This window comes from Desmodus rotundus, chromosome 6 (genome assembly GCF_022682495.2).
Source record: "Desmodus rotundus isolate HL8 chromosome 6, HLdesRot8A.1, whole genome shotgun sequence".
Lineage (NCBI taxonomy): Eukaryota > Metazoa > Chordata > Mammalia > Chiroptera > Phyllostomidae > Desmodus > Desmodus rotundus.
The window spans coordinates 90,372,091-90,394,450 of NC_071392.1; the positions used below are offsets into that span (position 1 = coordinate 90,372,091).

Genomic DNA, 22,360 nt, shown 5'->3' on the forward strand with positions numbered 1-22,360 from the left:
TACTGATTTTGCCAAAAACCAAGCTATTCCCTTTCAAATTTTTAAGTTGCAAAATAAGACCCAGGTAAAACCTCGTTGTGTCTCATTTTAAACATTAATTTGGCCAAAGAACAAACCATTCCCTTTACGTTTTTAATAGCCTCAAAATAAGATCCAGATGAAGAAAGAAAGAAAAAAAAACCCCCCAAAACGGGCGGGGGCGGGGGGAACCAAGCGCGAGGAGCAGAGGCGGCGGGAATGATGGAGTGAGAGTCACCTGAACTCCCAACCAAGTCACGCAGCCGCTCCAGGTCTTCCCATTTAACTTTCCCCATCGACAAGACGACACACCCTGGCGGCGCACAGTTTGCGTTATTCGCAGGCATGGACCATAAACAGAATTTGGGGGTTGCCCCTGCGGCATTACAAGCAATTACTACTGCATGACACCTTGCTCTCTTTCGGGCTCGGCTGGTAAGGACAAAAGGAACGATCATCCCGGATCCCCGCTCGGCTTCCCCTGCGGAGGCACCGCGGGCCACTGCAGACGCGCCCCGCCAGCCCCGCGCCTCCATCGCCGGCCGCCGGGCAGACCCGCCGGGCGCGTGGCAGGGAGCGCGGCCTCCGGGGCGTGGGGAGCCGGCGGCCCGGCCCCTGGGCGCTGGAGCCGAGGCGCGTCCCGGCGGGGGGCACTCACCTTCTTCTTCCAACTCCAATTTCTCCAGCATGCCGGCTGCCGCGGGTCCCGGGGCCGCCGCCAGCGCCGCCTGAGGAGGAAGAGGACAGGGATCAGCATGCGCTCGGCGGCGCTCGTCCCCGCGCGGGGCGGGGGCGCGGGGACGCGGGAGTCGGGGTGGCGGGGAGGGGCGGGGGCGGGCTCCGCGGCCCCGCCGAGCGCTGCGGCCTCACCCCGCGCCGCGGCCGGGAGGAGGGGCCTCCGCGCGCGGACAGGACGGAACGGGACGCGGCGCGGCCCAGCCCCCCGGCCCGCCCCCGCCGGACCCGCGCCCCTCCCCGAGTGGAACGGCCCGCCCTCCCCTGCCAGCGGCTTTGGTACGGACCGGCGGAGGAAAACGCGTGGGAAGAGGACCCCGGCGCGCGAGCGGCTGGCACGTCCCCTCCGGCCGCGGCCCTCGCCCCCCGTCCCCGCCGGGCCGCGCGGCCATTAGCGGAGGAGCCCCGCGTCCTCATCGCCGCTTCGCCCTCCCGCCCCGCCGCGCACCTCCGCTCACCTCCCCCGCACCCACGGCCAGCGCGTTCCCGCGGGTTTAACCTGCGCAGGTGCGGCCTGGGCCAGCCCGGGGGTGGGGCGCGAGGGGCGCGCCGCGTGGGGGTGGGGCGCGGGGGCGGGGCGACGCGCGGAGCGGGGGGCGGGGCCCGGAGGGGACGGCTCCGAGGGCCCCGGTGACTGCGCTGCTTTTTAAAATTTTAGGTTGAACTGCCCATCCCCCTCGCGGATTCAAAAGAATTGCTCCTTGGGTCCCGGGTACAGTCCTTGCACTTGGTGGCTGCCAGTGTTACCAGCCACGGAAGTCTTAAGTCGCTGCCTGTCCCACGACTCCCTCCTTTGGGGTGGGCCGCTGCCAAAAGCTCACACAAATCTAAACCTGGCCCTGGCCACTCAGTCGCCCTGCATCTGGGTATCTGAGACTCTCCTATCGCCAGCTCAGGTTGGCAGGCAGCGCGGCGGGCAGCCGAGAGCCAGCCGCCTGGGAGAGCAGTGCAGCCGGGCAGGGAACGGGCACCCCGCTCCCGAGGCTCTGCTGTGTGACGGCCAGTTTCTGCCTCATCTCCAGGGGCCCCTCAGCTCAGTCCCCAGTGCAAGGGCCCTGATAACGAGCTTAGCTCCCCGGTGCTGACTGGGGCTGTCCAGGGGCCCTCGACAGGAACTTGGTGTTAGCGCGCTTGCAAACCTAGCCGGGAGAAGGAAGTACTGAAATCTCCTGTGGGCTTGCTTTTTGCTCCGTCATCTCAGTGGGGCCAAACCCTTAAGTCTTAAGCTGCTTCTGAAACAGAACGGGGTGGAGAGGTAGGGGGAAGAAAAAAGGACAAAACACATTTTGTCAGAGGATTGATGGTAAAAACCTACAGCTGTGTTGTGCTTAACAGCCAAAGACTGCGTGTGTTCCTTCCAAGTTCAGGGAGTAAAGCAAGGGTGTCTGCTTTTCTATCCCTTTTCAACATAGTACTGGAAGTTCCAGCTGCTGCAATAAAGCAAGAAAAATTAATAGCAGGCATACAGATGGCAGAGAAAGACACAAAACCATCCCTATTTGCAGATGACGTGGTTTTCTGCATAGAACGTCCCAAGGAATCTAAAAGTGAAGGAACAAACAAAAAGCCCAAAACTACAACTAGTGAGTTCAGTGTGTGATACCAGATCAACACGCAAAAATCAATCTCATTTCTATACACTAGCAGTGAACATGTAGAAACTGATATAAAAACACTATCAACTCTTGCTGCAAAGGAAATTAAATACTGAGCGGATATACTGAAGGAAACATACGAGATCAGTAGGCTGAAAGTGACAAGGCTTGGTGGATGCAGTAGACAGAGACCTAAATAAATGCAGACGTTGCATGTTTGGGTTGGAAGACCCAACACAGCGAGGATGTCAGTTCACTCCCAAGCTGATCTCGAGGTTCCATGCAAACTCCTGAAATTCCGACAAGGTTTTTTTTTTGGTCGACAAGCTTAGTTGAACGTTTATAAGGAAACATTCAGGTTCTAGAATAGCTAAAGCCACCTCGGAAACGAGGAACGAAGCGGGAGGACTCACTCGATATTGAAGCTCACTCCAGGGCTGCAGCAATCGAGACTGCGTGCGTTGCATATGATTTCCCTCATTCGACATGGCATTTAAAGAACAAAGTAAATGAACAAAACAGAAACAGATCCGCAGATACGGAGAGCAGCCTGGTGGTTGCCAGAGAGGTGGGGGTTGGCGGGCTGGGTGGAAAGGGGGAAGGGATTGAGAAGCACAGATTGGCAGGTACAGAATAGTCACAAGGATGTAAAGTCCAGCACTGGGAATTGAGTCTGTAATGCTGGAATAACCATCTATGGGGCCAGATGGGTACTGGAAATGCAGGGAGAACACTTTGTGAAGTATATGATTGTCAAACCACCATGCTGCACACCTGAAACTGATACAAAATAACACTGAATGTAAAGCGTAATTGAAAAATAAAATTAAAAAAGACTACACAGTATTGACGGGGTACAGACACATGATCAATCGAAACAGAGAATCTGACCCACACGTGTGCACCCAGCAGGTGTTTGCAAAGGTGCAGAAGCAATGGTGCTCCAGCTACTGGACACCGATGGGGGGAAAACGTGCCTCAGCGTAAGCCTCCCGCCCCGTACGAAAATGAGCTCCAGTGGGATCCTGGACATAGAGATAAAATGTAAAAATGACACTTTCAGAAAGAAACAAGGTAATTTCTTCAGGACCTCTTGTTAGGGAAGAGAGTTCACCTCAAAAGCATGAGGCACACGGGGAAAAATTAGTAAGTGGGGCCTCATTAACACTACAATGTTTGCTCTGTGACAGACTCTGGGAAGAGGATGAACAGATAAGCTGCAGAGTGCAAGCAAATACTTGCGTACCACATAGCAAATGGCCAGCATCTGGAATACGTGAGGAATTCTCAAAACTCCACAGTACAAAAAAAAAAAAAATCCAGTTAGAACGTGGGCCAAAGATACGAAGAGACACTTCAGGGAAAAAGATATACAGGGGGCAAATGAGCGCATGTAAAGATGCTCAACATCATCAGCCAGTAGGGAGATGCAAATTAAAATCACACGAAGCGATCCCTATCCACCTATCAGAATGGCCCAAAGAAAAATGGTCCATGCTGCTGAGGATGCAGAACAACAATCAACTTCTGCCTTGCTGTGGGGATGCAAAATCGGACCCGGGCTCTGGAGGACAATGGGATGGTTTCTTATGAAACAGTTGTCACACAACACAGCAATTGCATGCTTGGGTATTTATCCCAGATACATGAAAACTATGTGCACATGAACACCTGTATACGAGTGTTCCCGGCGGCTTCATTTGTGAGGGCCCCGCCTGGAAATAACAGATGCCAGTCATCGGGTGAATGGTTAAACGCACCACAGCCATGCGTCACTTAACAATGGGGACGTGTTCTGGGAAATGCATCGTTAGGTGATGACATCCTGGTGCGACTGCCACAGCGTGCACCTGTACACACCCGGATGGTGCAGCCTGCGGCCCACCTGGCTGTACGATCCGGCCTGTGGCTCCTGGGCCACAAGCCTGCACAGCAGGCCACTGCACTGCACAGTGGAGGCGACTGTAACATGACGGCAAGTACTTGTGGATCTGAACACAGAAGAGGCCCAGTGAAGGGCACAGGAGACAGAAAATGGTACCCCTGGAAAGAGCACTTGCCAGGAATGGAGCTTACATTTCCGAAGCTGCTCTGGGTGCGTCAGGGAGTGAGTGGTGGGTGGACGTGAAGGCCTAGGACATTACTGTATGCTACCGTAGACTTCACAAACACTGTAACGTAGGCCACACTAAATCTATAAAATAATATTTTTTCTCCAATAATAAATTAACCTTAGTTAACTGTAACATTTTAAAAAGATTTTATTTATTTAATTTTAGAGAGATGGGAAGGGAAAGAGAAAGAGAGGGAGAGACACATCAATGTGTGGTTGCCTCTCACGCCTCCCGTACTGGGGACCTGGCCCGCAACCCAGGCATGTGCCCAGACTGGGAATCGAACCTGCCACCCTTTGGTTCACAGGCCTACACTCTATCAACTGAGCTACACCAGCCAGATACTGTAACTTTCTTAACAAAAAGTTTTAAAATACCTCGACTCTTGTAGTAACACTTAGCTTAAAAGAAACATTTTATATAGCTGTACAAAACCATTTTCTTTATGTTCTTATGCTGTGTTTTTTCTATTTTAATTTTTTTCTTTTTTTAAAAAATATATTTATTGATTATGCTATTACAGTTGTCCCATTCCCCCCCACTCCACTCCATCCTGCCCACCCCCCTCCCTCCCACATTCCTTCCCCATAGTTCATGTCCATGGGTCATACTTATATGTTCTTTGGCTTCTACATTTCCTACACTATTCTTACCCTCCCCCTGTCTATTTTCCACCTATCATCTATGCTACTTATTCTCTGTACCTTTACCCCCCTCTCCCCCTCCCACTCCCTTATTGACAACCCTCATGTTCTAGTTGTTTGCCTAGTTTGCTCTCGTTTTTGTTTTAGGTGTGGTCGTTAATAACTGTGAGTTTGCTGTCATTTTTACTCTTCCTATTTTTGATCTTCTTTTTCTTAGGTAACTCCCTTTAACATTTCATATAATAAGGGCTTGGTGATGATGAACTTCTTTAACTTGACCTTATCTGAGAAGCACTTTATCTTCCCTTCCATTCTAAATGATAGCTTTGCTGGATACAGTAATCTTGGATGTAGGTCCTTGCGTTTAATCTTGGGTAATGTAATTATGATGTGCCTTGTTGTGTTCCTCCTTGGGTCCAGCTTCTTTGGGACTCTCTGAGCTTCCTGGACTTCCCGGAAGTCTATTTCCTTTGCCAGATTGGGGAAGTTCTCCTTCATTATTTGTTCAAATAAGTTTTCAATTTTTTGTTCTTCCTCTTCTCCTTCTGGCACCCCTATAATTCGGATGTTGGAACGTTTCAAGGTGTCCTGGAGGTTCCTAAGCCTCTCCTCATTTTTCCAAGTTCTTGTTTCTTCATTCTTTTCTGGTTGGATGTTTGTTTCTTCCTTCTGGTCCATACCATTGATTTGAGTCCCAGTTTCCTTCTCATCACTATTGGTTCCCTGTACATTTTCCTTTGTTTCTCTTAGCATAGGCTTCATTTTTTCATCTGTTTTTCGAACAGATTCAACCAAGTCTGTGAGCATATTGATAACCAGTGTTTTGAACTGTGCATCCGATAGGTTGGCTCTCTCTTCATCGCTTAGTTGTATTTTTTCTGGAGCTTTGAAGTGTTCTGTCATTTGGGCCATTTTTTGTTTGTTTGTTTGTTTGTCTTGGTGCATCTGTTACTTTAAGGGGCAGAGCCTTAGGCATTCACCGGGGCGGGGTAATGCTGGTCGCTGCGCTGTGACGCTGTACGTGGGGGAGGGGCCGAGTGGGAGCAAAGGCGCTCGCCTCACTCTCCTCTGGATTTCAATCTTTCACTCCAATACCCACAATCAAACTGGGCCACTCTGGTGCTGGTTCCCGAGTAAGTGGGCCTGTGCACACTCTAGGCCCCTGTGGGTCTCTCCAACGACCTCTCCTGTGAGGTTGGGAGTCTCTCCTGCTGCCGCCCCAACCCCCAGGGGCGCTTTCAATCAGAGGTTTGAGGCTTTATTTCCCCGAGCTGGAGCCCTGGGTTGCACAGTCTGCTTCGCTGCCCGCCGTTCGTCCAGTTTATCTGTGGGCGAATGTGGTGCCGCAGGGTGCTACCCGCCACTCTGCCTGCCCCACTCTCCGCCACTCTGAGTCCGGCCCTCTGGGTTTATCTGTGCAAATGTGGGGCCGCAGGGTCTGCTAGTGCTTGGACTGCCTGCCCTGTTTGTCCCACACTCTGCCAGTCTCAGTCCCGCCACAGCCACTCGAGTCCTCTCCACCCCGGTGCCCGTCTCCACCCCGCCTACCAGTCTGGATGAATGTTTATTTTCTATTTCCTTGGTGTCGGTCCCCCTTGCGGTTCGATTCTCTGTCAGTTCTGGTTGTGCGAGGAGGCGCAGTGTGTCTACCTACGCCGCCATCTTGGTTCCTCTCTCAATTTTTTTTTAATTTTTAAAACATTTTTGTTGTTTTTTAAAAAGTATGGTGGTACGTAGTGGAAGTGTTGATCATTTTACTTTTTGAAGAGTCTACATTTTAATTTCTTGCAGTAATTTTAGTATAATTTAAAAAGACTGGGAGTGGAGGGTGTGGGATGGGCAGGGGAAGGCAAAGGGGGAAGAGTGGGGCAACTGTAATAGAATAACAATAAGAAAATATTAAAAAAGAAAGACTAGTTCTAATTTTTTTTAATTAAAAAGATAAAAAAGACATCCGTCATTGCTGTTGATTCAGCGCACCATCAGTTTCACCGGTAACCCCATGGGCTGCTTTTCGGAGGCAGAAGCGGGCGGCAGTGGGTGTGTGCGTCTGTCTTTCGGGAGGCTGCCAACTCTGCAAACGTGGTCCTCGGACTCCGAAGTCCTGTTCCCATCCCCGCAGAAGTTGGTGGTGAATAGAAATGGACACAAATTCCCGTGAGCCTCTTAGGTGTGACGTCACTTGATAACAGGTGTACAGGAAGAGGCTAAAATAAAAACGATTCTGAATCCTGCTAGTGAGGCTGAATTTATTCCCACAGGTTGTTTTCACTTAGAAATCTCACGTCTTCTTCCTTGGAAAGGAACACAGTCCCAGGAGACTAGAAAGGGGAGGAGAGGAAGCGTCTCCAGGACACACGAGGTCGAAGTCGAGGTCGAGTGAGTGATGGATTAGTTGGCTCGAATAATTGAAGGTCAGTGGTTGTCACCTGCCCTTTCTGTGGTGGTGTTTTCTCGAAGTCTCAACAGATGTATACGCCTGACTTGGTTTTAGCAATTTCAGGTGGGGGGGTGCGGAAGGGCAAGGCAGGAGAGGCCAGGGAAGGGCTGGGGCCCTGTTCTGTGCGGGACAGTCCCCGCTCACTCTCTCCGGAACTCCATGGAGTGCTGAGTTGAACTTGAATGAGAGAATGCCTGAGAAACACAGGACCCTTGCAAGGGTGACTTTTGGGTTATTGAAAATGCTACGTTCCTGAGGTTTGTTGTCCCAGGTCGTTGTGCCCGGGTGCCACAAAATACGCTATTTTGAAGGACTCTCGGGAAGGAAAACTTCAGCCTGAAAACTTAATCATAAAACGACCGCCGTGAAAGCTTTCCTTTATGTACTGAAGTCAGATAGGAGTTCACTTTGCCTTCTTTTAAAATTGTGATCTTAAATAGCTGCTGCAAGAAATAAATCAACCTGAACTACTGGACAAGTAGCTCCTGAATAATTTAGGGTCTGGAACCTTGCAACTTCGATGTGGCTGGTTGGGGGACGTTTTGATGCTGTCTTTGAGCTCTGGCTTGGCTCTGTTCTGCAAAGATGTCCTCCGTGAGATGGGAAAGGTGGGTTGGGGACCTGCCACCAGTGCCAAGACAGGAGCTGAGTGCCCTCTGACCAGCGCTCACCCCCACCTCGGGGCTGACTGCCACAAGCCTCAGTCTCAAGCTGACCCGTCTCTCAAGCAAAGGCATCTACTAGTCACCTCCACTTGAACTTTCTCTAGACAACTCAGGCTCATCCTCCTGAAACAGTCCCTGCATCCTCTCATTTTGTCACGCCGTGTCTTTTGAGGCTGCCCCACTTGCCTGCATCTCCACTCCAGCTCCTTGGTTCGGCCTCCACCGTCTCAGGCGTGGCTGCCGGAGCAACTCCGTTTCCTCCTGTCTTGCCCTTTTCTACCCTGGAGCCAGAGTGGCCTTTTAAAAACACAGACCTGTTCTCATGACTCCCTGTGTGAAACAGCTTGGTGACTCTCAGGAACCTTCAGGAATGTCAGGCCAGCTCCTCAGCTCCGTGGGGCCTGGTCATTTCATCTCTTTACCTTCTCCTGCCAGCTGGGCCCTAGGCTCAATCCCTGCTCGCTGTGAGAAGGGTTTGGACATTCTGGCCCGTCTCCTGATGTCCCCCGCCGCTTGGCTGGTTCTTACTCACTCCCTAACGACGAGTCTTGTGAAGAAGGCTCTAATTCTCGGCCTCTTCTTACAAGGTACTGGGCCGGCCAAAAAATTTGTTTGTTTTTCGTTATGATGTCTCTAGTAGCACTTAGTTGTCTTTTTTTTTAAATATATTTATTGATTATGCTATTACAGTTGTCCCATCCCCCCCCCCAACTCCACTCCATCCCGCCCACCCCCTCCCTCCCACATTCCTCCCCCATAGTTCATGTCCATGGGTCATACTTATAAGTTCTTTGGCTTCTACATTTCCTACACTATTCTTACCCTCCCCCTGTCTATTTTCTACCTACCATTTATGCTACTTATTCTCTGTACCTTTCCCCCCTCTCCCCCTCCCACTCCCCTATTGACAACCCTCCATGTGATCTCCATTTCTGTGGTTCTGTTTCTGTTCTAGTTGTTTGCTTAGTTTTCTTTTGTTTTGGTTTTAGGTGTGTTAGTTAATAACTGTGAGTTTGCTGTCATTTTTACTGTTCCTATTTTTGATCTTCTTTTTCTTAGGTAACTCCCTTTAACATTTCATATAATAAGGGCTTGGTGATGATGAACTTCTTTAACTTGACCTTATCTGAGAAGCACTTTATCTTCCATTCTAAATGATAGCTTTGCTGGATACAGTAATCTTGGATGTAGGTTCCTTGCGTTTAATCTTGGCTAATGTAATTATGATGTGCCTTGTTGTGTTCCTCCTTGGGTCCAGCTTCTTTGGGACTCTCTGAGCTTCCTGGACTTCCTGGAAGTCTGTTTCCTTTGCCAGATTAGGGAAGTTCTCCTTCATTATTTGTTCCAATAAGTTTTCAATTTTTTGTTCTTCCTCTTCTCCTTCTGGCACCCCTATAATTCGGATGTTGAAACGTTTCAAGATGTCCTGGAGGTTCCTAAGCCTCTCCTCATTTTTCCGAATTCTTGTTTCTTCATTCTTTTCTGGTTGGATGTTTGTTTCTTCCTTCTGCTCCTCACCATTGATTTGAGTCCCAGTTTCCTTCGCATCACTATTGGTTCCCTGTACATTTTTTCCTTTGTTTTTCTTAGCATAGGCTTCATTTTTTCATCTGGTTTTTGAACAGATTCAACCAATTCTGTGAGCATATTGATAACCAGTGCTTTGAACTGTGCATCCGATAGGTTAGCTATCTCTTCCTTGCTTAGTTGTATTTTTTCTGGAGCTTTGAAGTGTTCTGTAATTTGGGCCATTTTTTTTTCTTTTTTTTTTTTTTTGTCTTGGTGCGTCTGTTACTTTAAGGGGCGGAGCCTTAGGTGATCCCAGGGCGGGGCGGGGTAACTCTGGTCGCTGTGCTGTGACGCTGTACGTGGGGGAGGGGCCCAGAGGGAGCAATGGCACCCGCTTCACTCTCCTCTGGATTTCAATCTTTCACTCCGATACCCACAATCAAACTGGGCCCCTCTGGTGCTGGTTCCCCAGTGGGTGGGCTTGTGCACGCCCTAGGCCCCTGTGGGTCTCTCCAACGACCTCTCCCATGAGGCTGGGAGTCTCTCCTGCTGCCGCCCCAACCCCCACGGGCGTTTTCAATCAAAGGTTTGAGGCTTTATTTCCCCGAGCTGTAGCCCTGGGTTGCGAGGTCTGCTTCGCTCCCCGCCATTCGTCCGGTTTATCTATGTTCGAATGTGGGGCTGCGGTGTGCTACCCGCACTCTGCCTGCCGTGCTCTCCACCACTCCGAGTCCGGCCCTCTCGGTATATCTGCGCAAATGTGTGGCCGCAGGGTCTGCTAGTGCTCGGACTGCCTGCCCCGGTTGTCCCACACTCCGCCAGTCTCGGTCCCGCCACAGCTACTCGAGTCCTCTGCACACTGGTGCCCGTCTCAGCCCCTCCTACCAGTCTGGATGAATGTTTATTTTCTATTTCCTTGGTGTCGGACCCCCTTGCCGTTCGATTCTCTGTCAGTTCTGGTTGTGTGAGGAGGCGCAGTGTGTCTACCTACGCCGCCATCTTGGTTCTCCCACTTAGTTGTCTTAAACTTTATTCAAAACCATTTTGTTAGATTGATAGCTGTCATGTCAGCATACATTAAAAAAAGTTATTAAAATTGGTGAATTTGGGGGTAGCCATTTTAATATGGAAGATGGAAGAAAATATGCAACATTTTCGGCATACCGTCCTTTATTATTTCAAGAAAGGTAAAAATGCAACTGAAATGCAAAAGAAGGTTTGTGCCGTGTATGGTGAAGGGGCTGGGACTGATCGGATGTGTCAGAGTGGTTTGCGAAGTTTCGTGCTGGAGATTCCTTGCGGGACGATGTTCCACGGTCAGGTAGACCAGTTGAGGGAAAGAAGAGCATTTGGGATGACGGCAGAGGAGACACTCTGAAGGCAAAGGTATTTGCAGGACCCAGCAGACCATACAGCCTTTATCCCAGAACAGAGTTCTTCCTTTCTCATTGTTCCACCTCGTTACTCATTCACTGGTTGACTCCTGTATGTGCTCTGACTAGAGATCGAACCCAGGACCACGGTGTATTGGGGTGACACACTAACCAACTCAGCTCCCGGGCCCGGGCAGATGCCAGACAGAAACCACTGGGAGCTAGTGGGATGGAGTTAGGGTTCGTACAGTGGGATAGAAGAAACGAACGTAAACATCATCTGTTTTGGGCAACATGAAAAGATTTTAATACCTGTGCAAAGGACGGAGGGATGCATTGGGAGAGCCAAGGGTCAGCAAGAATATTTAAGATGTCTTTACAGTGAATGTAAAAATTAAGCGAGAAAGTCTGAGAAGTATCACAGAAATAGAAATAGTTTGGACTTGGTATCTCGGTGAATTAGGAAATAAATAGAAGAGAAACTGGAGTAACAATTAGAAACAGAAGCATCAAAAGAAGCCTTTAAATGCAGCACTGAAGTCTTTATAGAAGCAAAGACAAGCCCGTAAAGGAAGACAGAGGGCATCACAAAAGCCGCACAGTGTGGCTGTAAATATCACTCAAGAGCTCCTTGAAGTTCCCTCTTAGTTCTGAAGGCTTTGCCAACACCTTTTTATTGCCCTGGCTTTAAAAACCAGTGGCTTAGTCTTCACATACTATTCATAAAACTCTCCTGAAAAGAATGCATCTTGAAAATCGAAGTTCAGATTAGTACTGTTTTCTTGGAGTGCTCCTAAATAGAGTATAAAGTTGTTTGGTTTTTTTTAATCAAGTACAAGATATTTTTATTTTTAAAGCTTCATGATCCCAGCATCTCAGGACCTTTTCTTGCCCTTCCCCTCCCTGCCCTTCCCTAACCTAGGCCGGCGGGCGCCTCACGGGGCTTGCTTTCCGGCTGCTCCAGAAGGGGGCTTCACAGTGAGGGGACACTGGCTCACAGCAGCCAGGGGAACAGGGTGGCAGAAACGGGACGAAAACGGGCAACTTGCTAGGTACGCAGGATTTTCGGTTTTAATTTTTTTTTTTAATCCTAACCTGAGGATGTGTCTATTGATTTTAGAGAGAGAGAGGCAGACAGACATCAATCGGTTGCCCCCCATGCATGCCCCAACCGGGGATAGAACCCACAGCCTAGATATGTGCCCTGACCCGGGATCAAACCTGCAACCTTTGGGTGTATGGGACGATACCTAACTAACTAAGCCATCTGGCCAGGGCCAGGATTTTAGGTTTTAGAGGCAGAGCAATTATCTAGGAATGAAAAGGAGCTCACTGCAGGTAACTGTAGCTCGAAGGGGCTGTGTATTAGTATTGCCCCCGCCCCCCAAACTCTTACTCTCCTGTCCGATATCCAAGACGCTGCTGCAGATGGGAAGTGGAGACAAGGAAGGAAGGGGAGGAGAGTCAGAGAAACTCTGGTGAGTTATTATTGCTGTTGCTGAATGTACCTTTAAAGTGGAAATCATTCCCAAATTTAACCTGAGGAGAGTTGCCCAAATTCCAGGTATATCTCAGGACATAGGAGGCCAGGTGATTTTATTTTTCTGCCGATGTGTTGCTTCCTTGGGCAACTTCATCAGCGAATAAACTATGACAACTGAAAACTCAGTCTAAACCTGACATCTCCGCAGTGCTCCGCTGTGGCGGTGAAGTTCCTAAAGTTACAAGCACGTTGCTTATCGTGGCCACAGAGAAATACAAACATGGTGTCGATGAGTCCAGAAAACCTGGAAATAACTAAGAGTTTAAAAAGGATGACAACAGCCCTGGCCGGGTGGCTCAGTTGGTTGGAGCTTCGTCCTGATACACCAAGGTTGCAGGTTCGATCCCCGGTCAGGGCACATACAAGAGTCAACCAATGGATGCATCAGGAAGTGCAACAACAAATCGATGTTTCTCTGTCTCTGCCTCTCTCTCCTCTCTCCCTCTAAAATCAACAAATAAAAATTAAGAAAAATAAAAAGGATGACAATGCAAACTATGCTTCATGACAGTAAGCAAAACCACAGCTCCCTTCGTACGCAAGCGTCTTTGTCTATGAATGTAGCTCAAGCGGCACAGGTTTTGCAGGAGTGGATCCGTTGATTGGACCAGAGCAGAGGGTCCCTGACAGGGACATCGCGTGTGAGTAAGGCCAAGGGCTGACCTTCGTTTCCGGACCGAGGGAGGGGCTGTCACTCGATTGTCTTGGACCAGCGCTTGGATTCATGTAACATCAGGGAATTCGAAAACCAACAGGGGCAAAAATCCCGAGGGTGGGTGTCACTGGCTGGTGCTTCTTTTTATTATGATCTCCAAGACTAATCTCAAAGTCAAAGCATGTGACCACAGCAAAGAAAAAGTCAGGAAACCAAACAGTGCCACCGGGAACTGGGTGGGCTGTGACCTCAGCTCAGGCCCCTCCACCCTCCACGGCGCCGGCTGTGAGTCCCCCACGGCCCCATGGGGCTGCGGCCTCACATGTCCGTCTCCAAGCCTCGAGCCTGTGCGTGCTGTGCGCCTGATGCCACCCCCAGCTCAGGCCTGGTGCCCACGAATGATAGCTGCCCTCAGGGGTGGGGCTGCCATTGGGCAAAATGAAAAAAAAAAAAAAAACCACATAGGTTTCAAACCTAGGCCTCCATTTGAGCCCATTTACTAGTCACAAAATCTCAAGCAGATGAGTTAATTTTTCTAAACCTGGATTCTTAACCTGAAAAATGGAGATAATGGTATCTGCTGTGCAGGGCTGGCATGAAAATTAATTGAACCAGTGGACGCCTGGTCTGTAACAGGCATCAGCTACGTGGTGTTTAATTGAGTCCTGGATTTCGTCATTGGAGGAGATGCGGGCTGCACTGCGTCGGGAGGACGAGAGGCCTGCAGAGAACCTGCATTTGCTGCGAGAATTCGCAGGTGCCGAATGCTTGTTTCTAATTGTAAAGGAAGCACAAACTGCATCCTATTTGAAGGATGGCGGGACCATTCATTCCACAGACCCCAGAGCCTGCTGTCCTCTGCCGTCCCCGAATCCACTGAAGATCATTTTAAGATGGAAATGACATTTCCATAAGCTATCTGCCACCAAATGTGCCTGACCTGAGTCAGTGCGGGGCTGAGAACACACACAGAAGCACTGTAAAATAGGACTGTCCCAAGCACATTCGTGAGGGACGTGTTACGAGACGATTTTAACTGACCTACAGCTAGTATGGCTAAGCGTCTGAAAGCGTCACAACCATCCCGCGAAGGGCAGGAGGCAGCAAACCGACTGCGGGAGTTAAAGCCGTCTGCACACCTGGTGGGAAACAGACTTTTTCTCTAGCGGTCCACGTGTAAGGCTGGATATGTGTCCAGGTGGAGTGAAAATGCAGCCCCACCTGTGGCCGCGTGTCCTGAGAACCGGAAGGACCATGGATTGGTGAGCACCGAGGACCAGGCCTCTATTTTGAACATGATTTCTTTGATTGTTTCGGCATGGAGTGCAAGATGCAGCCCTTTGGGGCGGGGGGGCATACCGAGAAATTTCCTGACTGAGTTAAGTGTGTACGTTCCACCAGCTGTGTTCGAACACATCAAACACACTACAGAGAGTTACTGCTGACGTTCACTCGCACATTCTGGAGGCGAATAAACCACATTGATACTATGTCTCCACTTAGTGTCATTAAATATGGGTAGCGAACACACACATTAGTGTTTGGGGATCCCCCCAAACGATCTGTAACTGCCCGGCATCACAAAACTGAGGGGCCAGACGCAAGTCCAGGACAAGGACAGATCTGAAGACTGGAAAACTGTTTCCTTTCCTGTTCCCTCGACTCCTCCGAGCGGCAGCTGAGTCTCGGGCAGGCAAGCAGCTTGGAACATCCAGGTGCTGAAGTATCTTATACCCCATTTCTTAAAGGATTTTTCTGCTACTGAGTGAGTCTACAGAGACGGCAGTGAATGTCGCCGTGATCTCTATCTGATGGCTTCAGGAAGTCACACCTCGTGCCCAGGCGCGGTGTCCCGTTTTTTCCTATATTCGTAATTGTAATAGTGTAAGTAAGAGTTAACGTTGTGTGACCACCACATTTTATGAAAATAAGACTTAAAAAAATTTTGTATATTTTGTTTGAAATTAATTTTTTTTTATTTGAGAGAAAGAGGAAGGGGGTGGGGAGGGGAGAGAGAGAGACATCAACTTGTTTTACTTATTTATGCGTTCATCGGTTGCTTCTTGTGTGTGCCTGGACCCAAGGCTGAACCCGCAACCTTGGCGTATCGGGACGATGCTCTAACCAACGGAGCTATCCGTCCAGGGCCTAAGACATTTTTGAAGCTTTCTAATGACAGTTGATACCTGTGTTACAGCAGCTTCAGGTGTTCGGCACACTGGTTAGATATTTATATACCTTATGAAGTGATCGCCCTGATGAGTCCAGTACTGATCTGACACCATACCTAAAAATGAGACTTTTAAAAATAACATTCTCCTAACCACCAGACTATGGCCATGGAGCACAGGGCCCTGGTTACATTACTATGAGAAAAGCTAAGCTGCGGTCACCTCACCATGGTCTGATGTGTGTGACACGTCTGTTTCTGGTCTGTGCACACACGCACAGCAAAGGCTAAGTAAAAACAAACAAACAAAAAACCGCCACACTACAGTTCAACCATCTCAAAGAGGTAGAATCACGGGAAGCGTTTCTTATCTTTATGCTTTTCTTTTTATAGTCGGAGGAATTAAAAAAATTTTCTTAATTGTAGCCCCGGCTGATGAGGCTCAGTGGATTGCATGTCGGTCTGCAAACTGAAAGGTCGCCAGGTCGATTCCTAATCAGGGCACATGACTGGGTTGCGGGTCAGGTCCCCAGTAGGGGGCGTGCGAGAGGCAACCAGTAGATGTTTCTCTCAAGCATCAGTGTTTCTCTCCCTCCTTCCCCCTCTCTCTAAAAATAAGTAAATAAATAATTAAAATTTTCTAAGTGTGCTAGAATGCACACAACATAATTCACCTTCTTTCCCACTCTCAGCTCACAGTTCGGTAGAAACACATGCATTCACACTGTTGAGCCACCAGCCTCCAGGATGCCTGAATCTTAGAGAAACGCCGTTTTTACAGGAGATGACCAAGTACTCTCCAGATGAATCCATTTTTTGAAATCAAATGCAAAGAAGGTAAATGGAGTGTCTTAATCACTCCATTAATCCAGGTAAGGGAATAAGCCTACCGACTTGTGAACGCACACCTAATAAGCAGGGGGCTTTTAACTGGCGTTTGATAGGGTGCTGGAAGAGGCATAGAACTCACATCAGGATACCCTCGGTGTAGTCTCTTAGAACTGCCTGCCTCAACCCCCTTTTCTGAATGAAATACCCCTCTTCTCTAACCATGCTCAGGTTGACCAGATGTCACTCTTACTCAGGACCCCACAAGACGTCGACTTAGGGTTCCGCACCACGCCTCAGAAACAGCGGGGAAAGCATGTGACCACCCACAGCCTTCTGAAACAGGTTCCCGGGGCACTGCCGGAGGATTCGGGGGCCGTCATTCATTAACAGGTTACGCTCGCCCTTCTCGGAGAGACACCAGGGCAGGCTTGTTCTAAACTTTTCCACCACTCCAACTGCTGATTCCGACGGAGTCGTTAAGGGGCCACTATTAATACGGCTGGTGTACCAACGATACCCCACGCGCTCAGGTTAATGCTTTTCTAAGGGCTGTGTGTGAGGGGGCTCTCCTGGTTCAGAGCCGAAAGAATTTCCATCTAAATGCAAATCAGGACGAACCCGACTAGCATGCATGAGTAGGTACAGTGATTTTTCCACCAGCCAGGGTTCGGTGCCCCTCCCTGCTGTCCCCCCTCCGATGCACTGGCACACAACTGTGTCGGGAAACAAGTGTTCCTCACGAGGCCAAGCATGCTTTTCCCTTCCCTGTGCTCTCGGGGAGGTAAAGGTGCCCAGAGTCTTGATCGCTTTGACTTTGTTCGTGGTAATGCAAACGGACAAAGAGCATCATTTTTCTAGCTTCTGCTTTTCCAATCCAGGCCCCTCACGTCTCTATTCAATGTCCCAAAGGAATCAAAGAAAGCGTGCCCAAGGTGGGTCTCCTCTTTCATCCTCAGATCTGTGTCTCCTGAATTTAATGACACCGCCAGAAACTGGAGTCCTCTTCCCGCATGCCTCGTTCCCGGACATCCCCAAGGCCAGTCCATGCTGTCTCCCACGTACATTTAGAATGAGTCCCTTCCTCTGGGTCTCACTTCCATGGCCTTAGTTCAGTCCTCTGTCATCTCTGCTGGGACTAGTGTTTCTCTGCTAGGCTTCTTGCGTTAGTCTTTCCCCCATAAATTCTAATCGCTAGCCTGTCACTGGACTGATCCTTCCATTAAAATGCAAGTCTGGCCCTGGCTGGTGTGGCTCAGTTGGTTGGGCATCATCCCACGAACTGAAAGGTCACCGGTTTGATTCTCAGTCAGAACACATGCCTGGGTTGCAGGTTCCGTCCCCTGGGATGTATACAGAAGGCAACCAATCGATGTTTCTCTCCCTCTTTCCCTCTCCCATCCCCTCTCTCTAAAATCAAAAATAAATATTTTTTTGAAAAGAATTTTTAAAGGCAAGTCTGACCACCTCTCCTCTGCACCACCATCAGGGCAGGCTGCAGCCCGTCCGTGATGCTTATCTGTGGGCTTACGTCTAACGTGCATCCCTTCCTTACCCACGGGGGTGGAGGGGACGAAGGGGGGCCTTTCTACCTTAAACTCACCCTGCTCCAGACGTCCTCAGCCCAGTTGGCAAGCAGCCCCGTGTAGCTTCGTCGTGCTCTGAGGACTGGGAGAATACACATCCTCCACCCTAACTCTACAGGACGAGCTGCCCGTGTGCCAGCTTCATGGCCAGGCTGATCCCTGGGTCACTCAGGGCCAGGATGGATGACCGATTTCACGGGTGATCCCCAAGGACCCTGCTCTGCATCTGCAGTGGGGCACCACTTGACGGCTGGCCTCTTGCCTTCCTGGGGACCTGCCTCATTCTGCCGCTTTGCACGGGCTGTCCTGTCAATTCACTGGGTGGCAGCTCCAGCACAGCGGAGCCAGGGGGTTGGCAATGTTTTTCTGAAAAAGGGCCGGGTAGGAAACATTTTAGGCTCTGCCGGCCGCCCGGTCTCTGTGGCCACCACGTACCTGTGATGTCCCCGCAGGGACGCAGTCACAGAAGGTGCAGAAAGGCACAGAAAGGCACAAGTGTGGCTGTGTATGAACAAAACTTTAATTCCCATGGGCCCAAGGGTGCCAACATCTGAACGGGGCATACCTGTGCACCTGTTAGGCTGAGATGCTCGGACTTAGCTGGAGGTGGTAGGAAACCATGTCCAGAACAGGGATTTTGGAGCTAAATTGCCTTGGTTCAAATCTTGACTTTAAAAAAAAAAAGATTTTATTTATTTACTCTTGGAGAGGAGAAGGGAGGGAGAAAGAGAGAGAAATAGCAAGGTGTGGTTGCCTCTCGTGTGCCCCCTAGCAGGGACCTGGCCTGCAACCCAGGCACGTGACCTGACTGGGAATCGAACTGGTGACCCTTTGGTTCGCAGGCTGGTGCTCAGTCCACTGAGCCACACCAGCCAGGGTCAAATCTTGACTCTGGTGTTGCTAGCTCTGGAGCCCTGGGTGACTTCGCACAGGTTATCTCGGTGGATCCTATCAGCAGTCCTTTAAAGGAAGCACTACCGTCCTAGCACAGAGGTGTGAGTGGAGAGGGGCCTGCAGTTCAGCACCCTGTGAGTCCTTTCATCATCTCGCATCACGCCCAGCCCTCCTCCGGCTGCCTCTTCACACCCGGCTTCTGGATGGAGCTGTCCACACTCTCCGTCTGTGCTGTCACCTCACACTCACGCAGGGACCCTCTGCAGGCTGGCATCTGCCCCAGCTTCTCAACGGTCATGGTCGGTTTGTGGACAGAGGAGGTTCAGCCTGTCTCACATTTAGGTGACGTCTGGCATGCCGCCTGCCCAAGTGGGGGGAACGGTGATTGCGGTATATTCCGCCTGCCAGGAGAGGTGCTGTTGTAGATTAGCCAGGATCAACTCCAGGGGCCACCCCAACACCATGTGACACCAGCATTTCAGCCGCTGCCTCTCCCAGGTGAAGGCAGGGCTGCTCCTCCAGGGTGGCAGAGTCACACGAATCCTGAAGTGGCTACTGTCCTGACAGCCGATTCTACCACAAGAGGTGTTGGCTCCATCAACCAAGACAGCAAATGACTCAGCACTGGAAATTGACTTTTTTAAAAAAAGATTTTATTTATTTATTAGAGAGGGGAAGGGAGGGAGAAAGAGAGGGAGTGAAACACCAATATGTGGTTGCCTCTCACGTGTCCCCTGCTGGGGGCCTGGCCACAACCCAGGCATGTGCCCTGACTGGGAATTGAACCTGCGACCCTTTGGTTTGCAGGCTGGCATGCAATCCACTGAGCCACACCAGCCAGGGCTGACTTTTTTTACCCACATTTGTGTCCCTGGGATCATAGCCATGCTGAGGGCAAGGCCCTGGGACCTGGAGGTCTTTGGAAACAGATCCCCCCTCTGTCAGGCTGGGACCTAGAAGTGACGAGGTGGGAGGTGCCATCAACACGTCAGCTCCAGGACCCTGATTTTGCAGGCCTCACTGCCTGTTGGGATGTGCTCGTGGGCAGGGCTAGCTGAGCCATCACTGAGTGCCCAGAGCCCATTGTGGCACCAGGCACATGGTAGGGTCTTAGGAACCTGTGGAACAAATGATTTCCCACGAGGGGACAGAGGCAGGGTATTTATCAAGTTAAAGAAGTCTTTCCCTGACTGGTGTGGCTCAGTGGGTTGGGTGTCATCCCACAAACTGAAAGTTAGCCAGTTCGATTGCTGGTCAGGGCACATGCCTGGGTTGTAGACCAGCTCCCCAGCTGGGGGCGTGCGAGAGGCAACCGATCCATGTTTCTTTCTCACATCGATGGTTCCCTCCCTCTCTTTCTCTCTTCCTTCCCCTGTCTCTAAAAATAAATAAATAAAATCTTAAAAAAAATACTTCTTAAAAAAAAATCTCGGGGCAAAAAAGATCTGACATCCTTTCCTTGGAGCTCAACCACCCCCGGGGAACAGAAAAAACAAGACCCCTAGAGAGCCAGGCCACTGCTCAGAAACATGGGCCAAGCTCTCAGCCAAGGGCACCTCTCTGGTCTGGGCTCTGTCTTCTTCCCGATCGCTGAGTCGTGGCCCCAGCAGGGCAGCCGCACAGGATGAGTGCCAGTGACAACACCTTTCCTTGACAGCCCCGAGGACCGAGCTTCTCCACCAGTCTCTTCAGCCGCTGGGCAACACTTGTCCGCTGCCGTGATAACCAATCCCCGTGGCTCCCACCCCTGGACCCGAGGGGAAATTTTCCCCAAACTATTTTTACAACATCTAATCTGCTGTGAGTCACAGACTACGGGGCTGTTGCTTGGCCATTTCTGGGCAGGCAGTTTCAACATCGAGACCTTATTAGGCTGTCACTTGATATTTCAGATGGGGAGACAGGAATCTAAGAACAAAGTTGTTCACATAAAGCCTTCAACGGCTCCTCAATATCAAGTGATCTGAAGTAGTTTTAGATTTTAAAAGTGCTTTCCTATTTTTTTTTAAAGGGTCCTTATTCCAAATAACAATCTTGAAAGACTGGTGCTTGATTTCCTTCCAAACCCTAGGAAAACCAGGAATCTTGGAGATGGATTCCTTGGAAAGACAGTCAGGTTTAAGAAACAACTCAAGTTCATGAGTTCATTGGCTTACACCACCTCCCCCCCCCACAATGAAATAAGTGTTAGTTATCTTTTGATACATAACAAATCACCCTCAAAACTCAGTGGCTTAAGATAACAATAATTTATACTCTGTTATGGGCTGAATTGTATCTTCCCCCTAAATTCAAATGTTGACGCCTCACCCCCCCCCCATGTGACTGTATTTGGAGAAGGAGCCTTTAAAGAAGTTACCCAGGTTGAATGAGGTCACAAGGGTGGGGCCCTAAGCCGCTACAACTGGTGCCCTCCTACCAGGAGGGAGGGACACAGGGACGGGTGTGCGTGGAGGAAAGACCGTGTGAAGACATGGGGAGAAGACAGCCGCCTGCAGCCAAGGAGAGCGGCCTCGGGAGAAACCGAGCCTGCCAACAACTTGGTCTTGGAGTCCTGGCCACCAGACCCGTGAGAAATAAATGTCTGCTGTTTGAGCCGCCCCGTCTCTGGTGTGGTTACAGCAGCCGGAGTGGACTGGTAAGTTATGTTTATGGTTTCTGTGGGTCAGGAATTCATGAGTGGTTCAGCTGGGTGGACTGGGGCAGGTCTCCCAGGGGTTGGCTGCTCTGCTGCGTCTGGCGACTCTGGTCACCCGCTCCAAACACAGAGAGCGCAGTGAAATGCATTCCTTTTGCTTCTGTGATACTGTGTTTGCCTGATTTCCTGCCAGCCTTCCTGGCGATGCAGAATCCTTCTCCTTTGTCCCCGAATGTCCATGTTTCTCTGGCTTTCTTCTGCCTACCACACGTTTCTCTGTATTATTTCGTTTGCACTGATACCATAAATACTGCATCTCTGATGATTTTCAAAGGTTAATAATTAGCTCCAGACACCCACATGCAATTGCTCTTTAGACATCTCCCCTTGAATCTCCTACAGACAAGTTATCGTAGTCCACCTCTACACACACATGCGTGCACAACTCACACATGCTCAAACACACATGTGTGCACGCACACACACTCAAGGCCACACACATGTGCCTGTGGACACAGACACACCCACAATGCACACACGTGTGCAAGTACATACATGCACAAATACACACACGTACACACAAAACATGCACACACATACCCATGCACACACACAGACCACTCCTCTTCCTCCTCTGTCCCCTATCCCAGAAAATGCAGCTACAACCATCTAGTTTCCCAAGGCAAGGCCTCGGGAACCCTTCTTTGGTTCTGCCCTCTCCCCTGAACGCAATCAATCAGTACATTCCAAATTCCTTTCAACGCAGCCTCTTAAATAGCTCTTTGCTTTTTAAAAAATCCTCACCCACGGACATTTTTTCCTTGTTTTTTAGAGAGAGAGGAAGGGAGAGAGGAAAACATCAGTTCGAGAGAGGAGCAGTGATTGGTTGCCTCTCGTACATGCCCTGACTGGGAATCGAACCTGCCACCTGTCGGTTACAGGGCAATGTTTAA

At 50.0% G+C, this 22,360-nt stretch overlaps 1 protein-coding gene across 9 annotated transcripts in view; it reads right to left on the reverse strand.

Annotated features, from left to right (window-relative positions):
• The window catches only part of PRKAG2 (protein kinase AMP-activated non-catalytic subunit gamma 2), a 203,446-nt gene that overhangs the window by 49,881 nt on the left and 131,205 nt on the right, over positions 1-22,360 (reverse strand). For 4 of the 9 annotated variants that reach the window (XM_053926706.2, XM_053926707.2, XM_053926705.2 and 1 more), the window contains one exon: positions 677-746. In XM_053926706.2, the coding sequence (XP_053782681.1) occupies positions 677-746 (70 nt within the window). Of the gene's footprint in view, positions 1-676; positions 849-1,040; positions 1,167-1,211; positions 1,293-22,360 lie in introns of those variants that run through there. The other 5 variants (XM_053926710.1, XM_053926709.1, XM_053926711.2 and 2 more) reach the window with 4 other exon arrangements.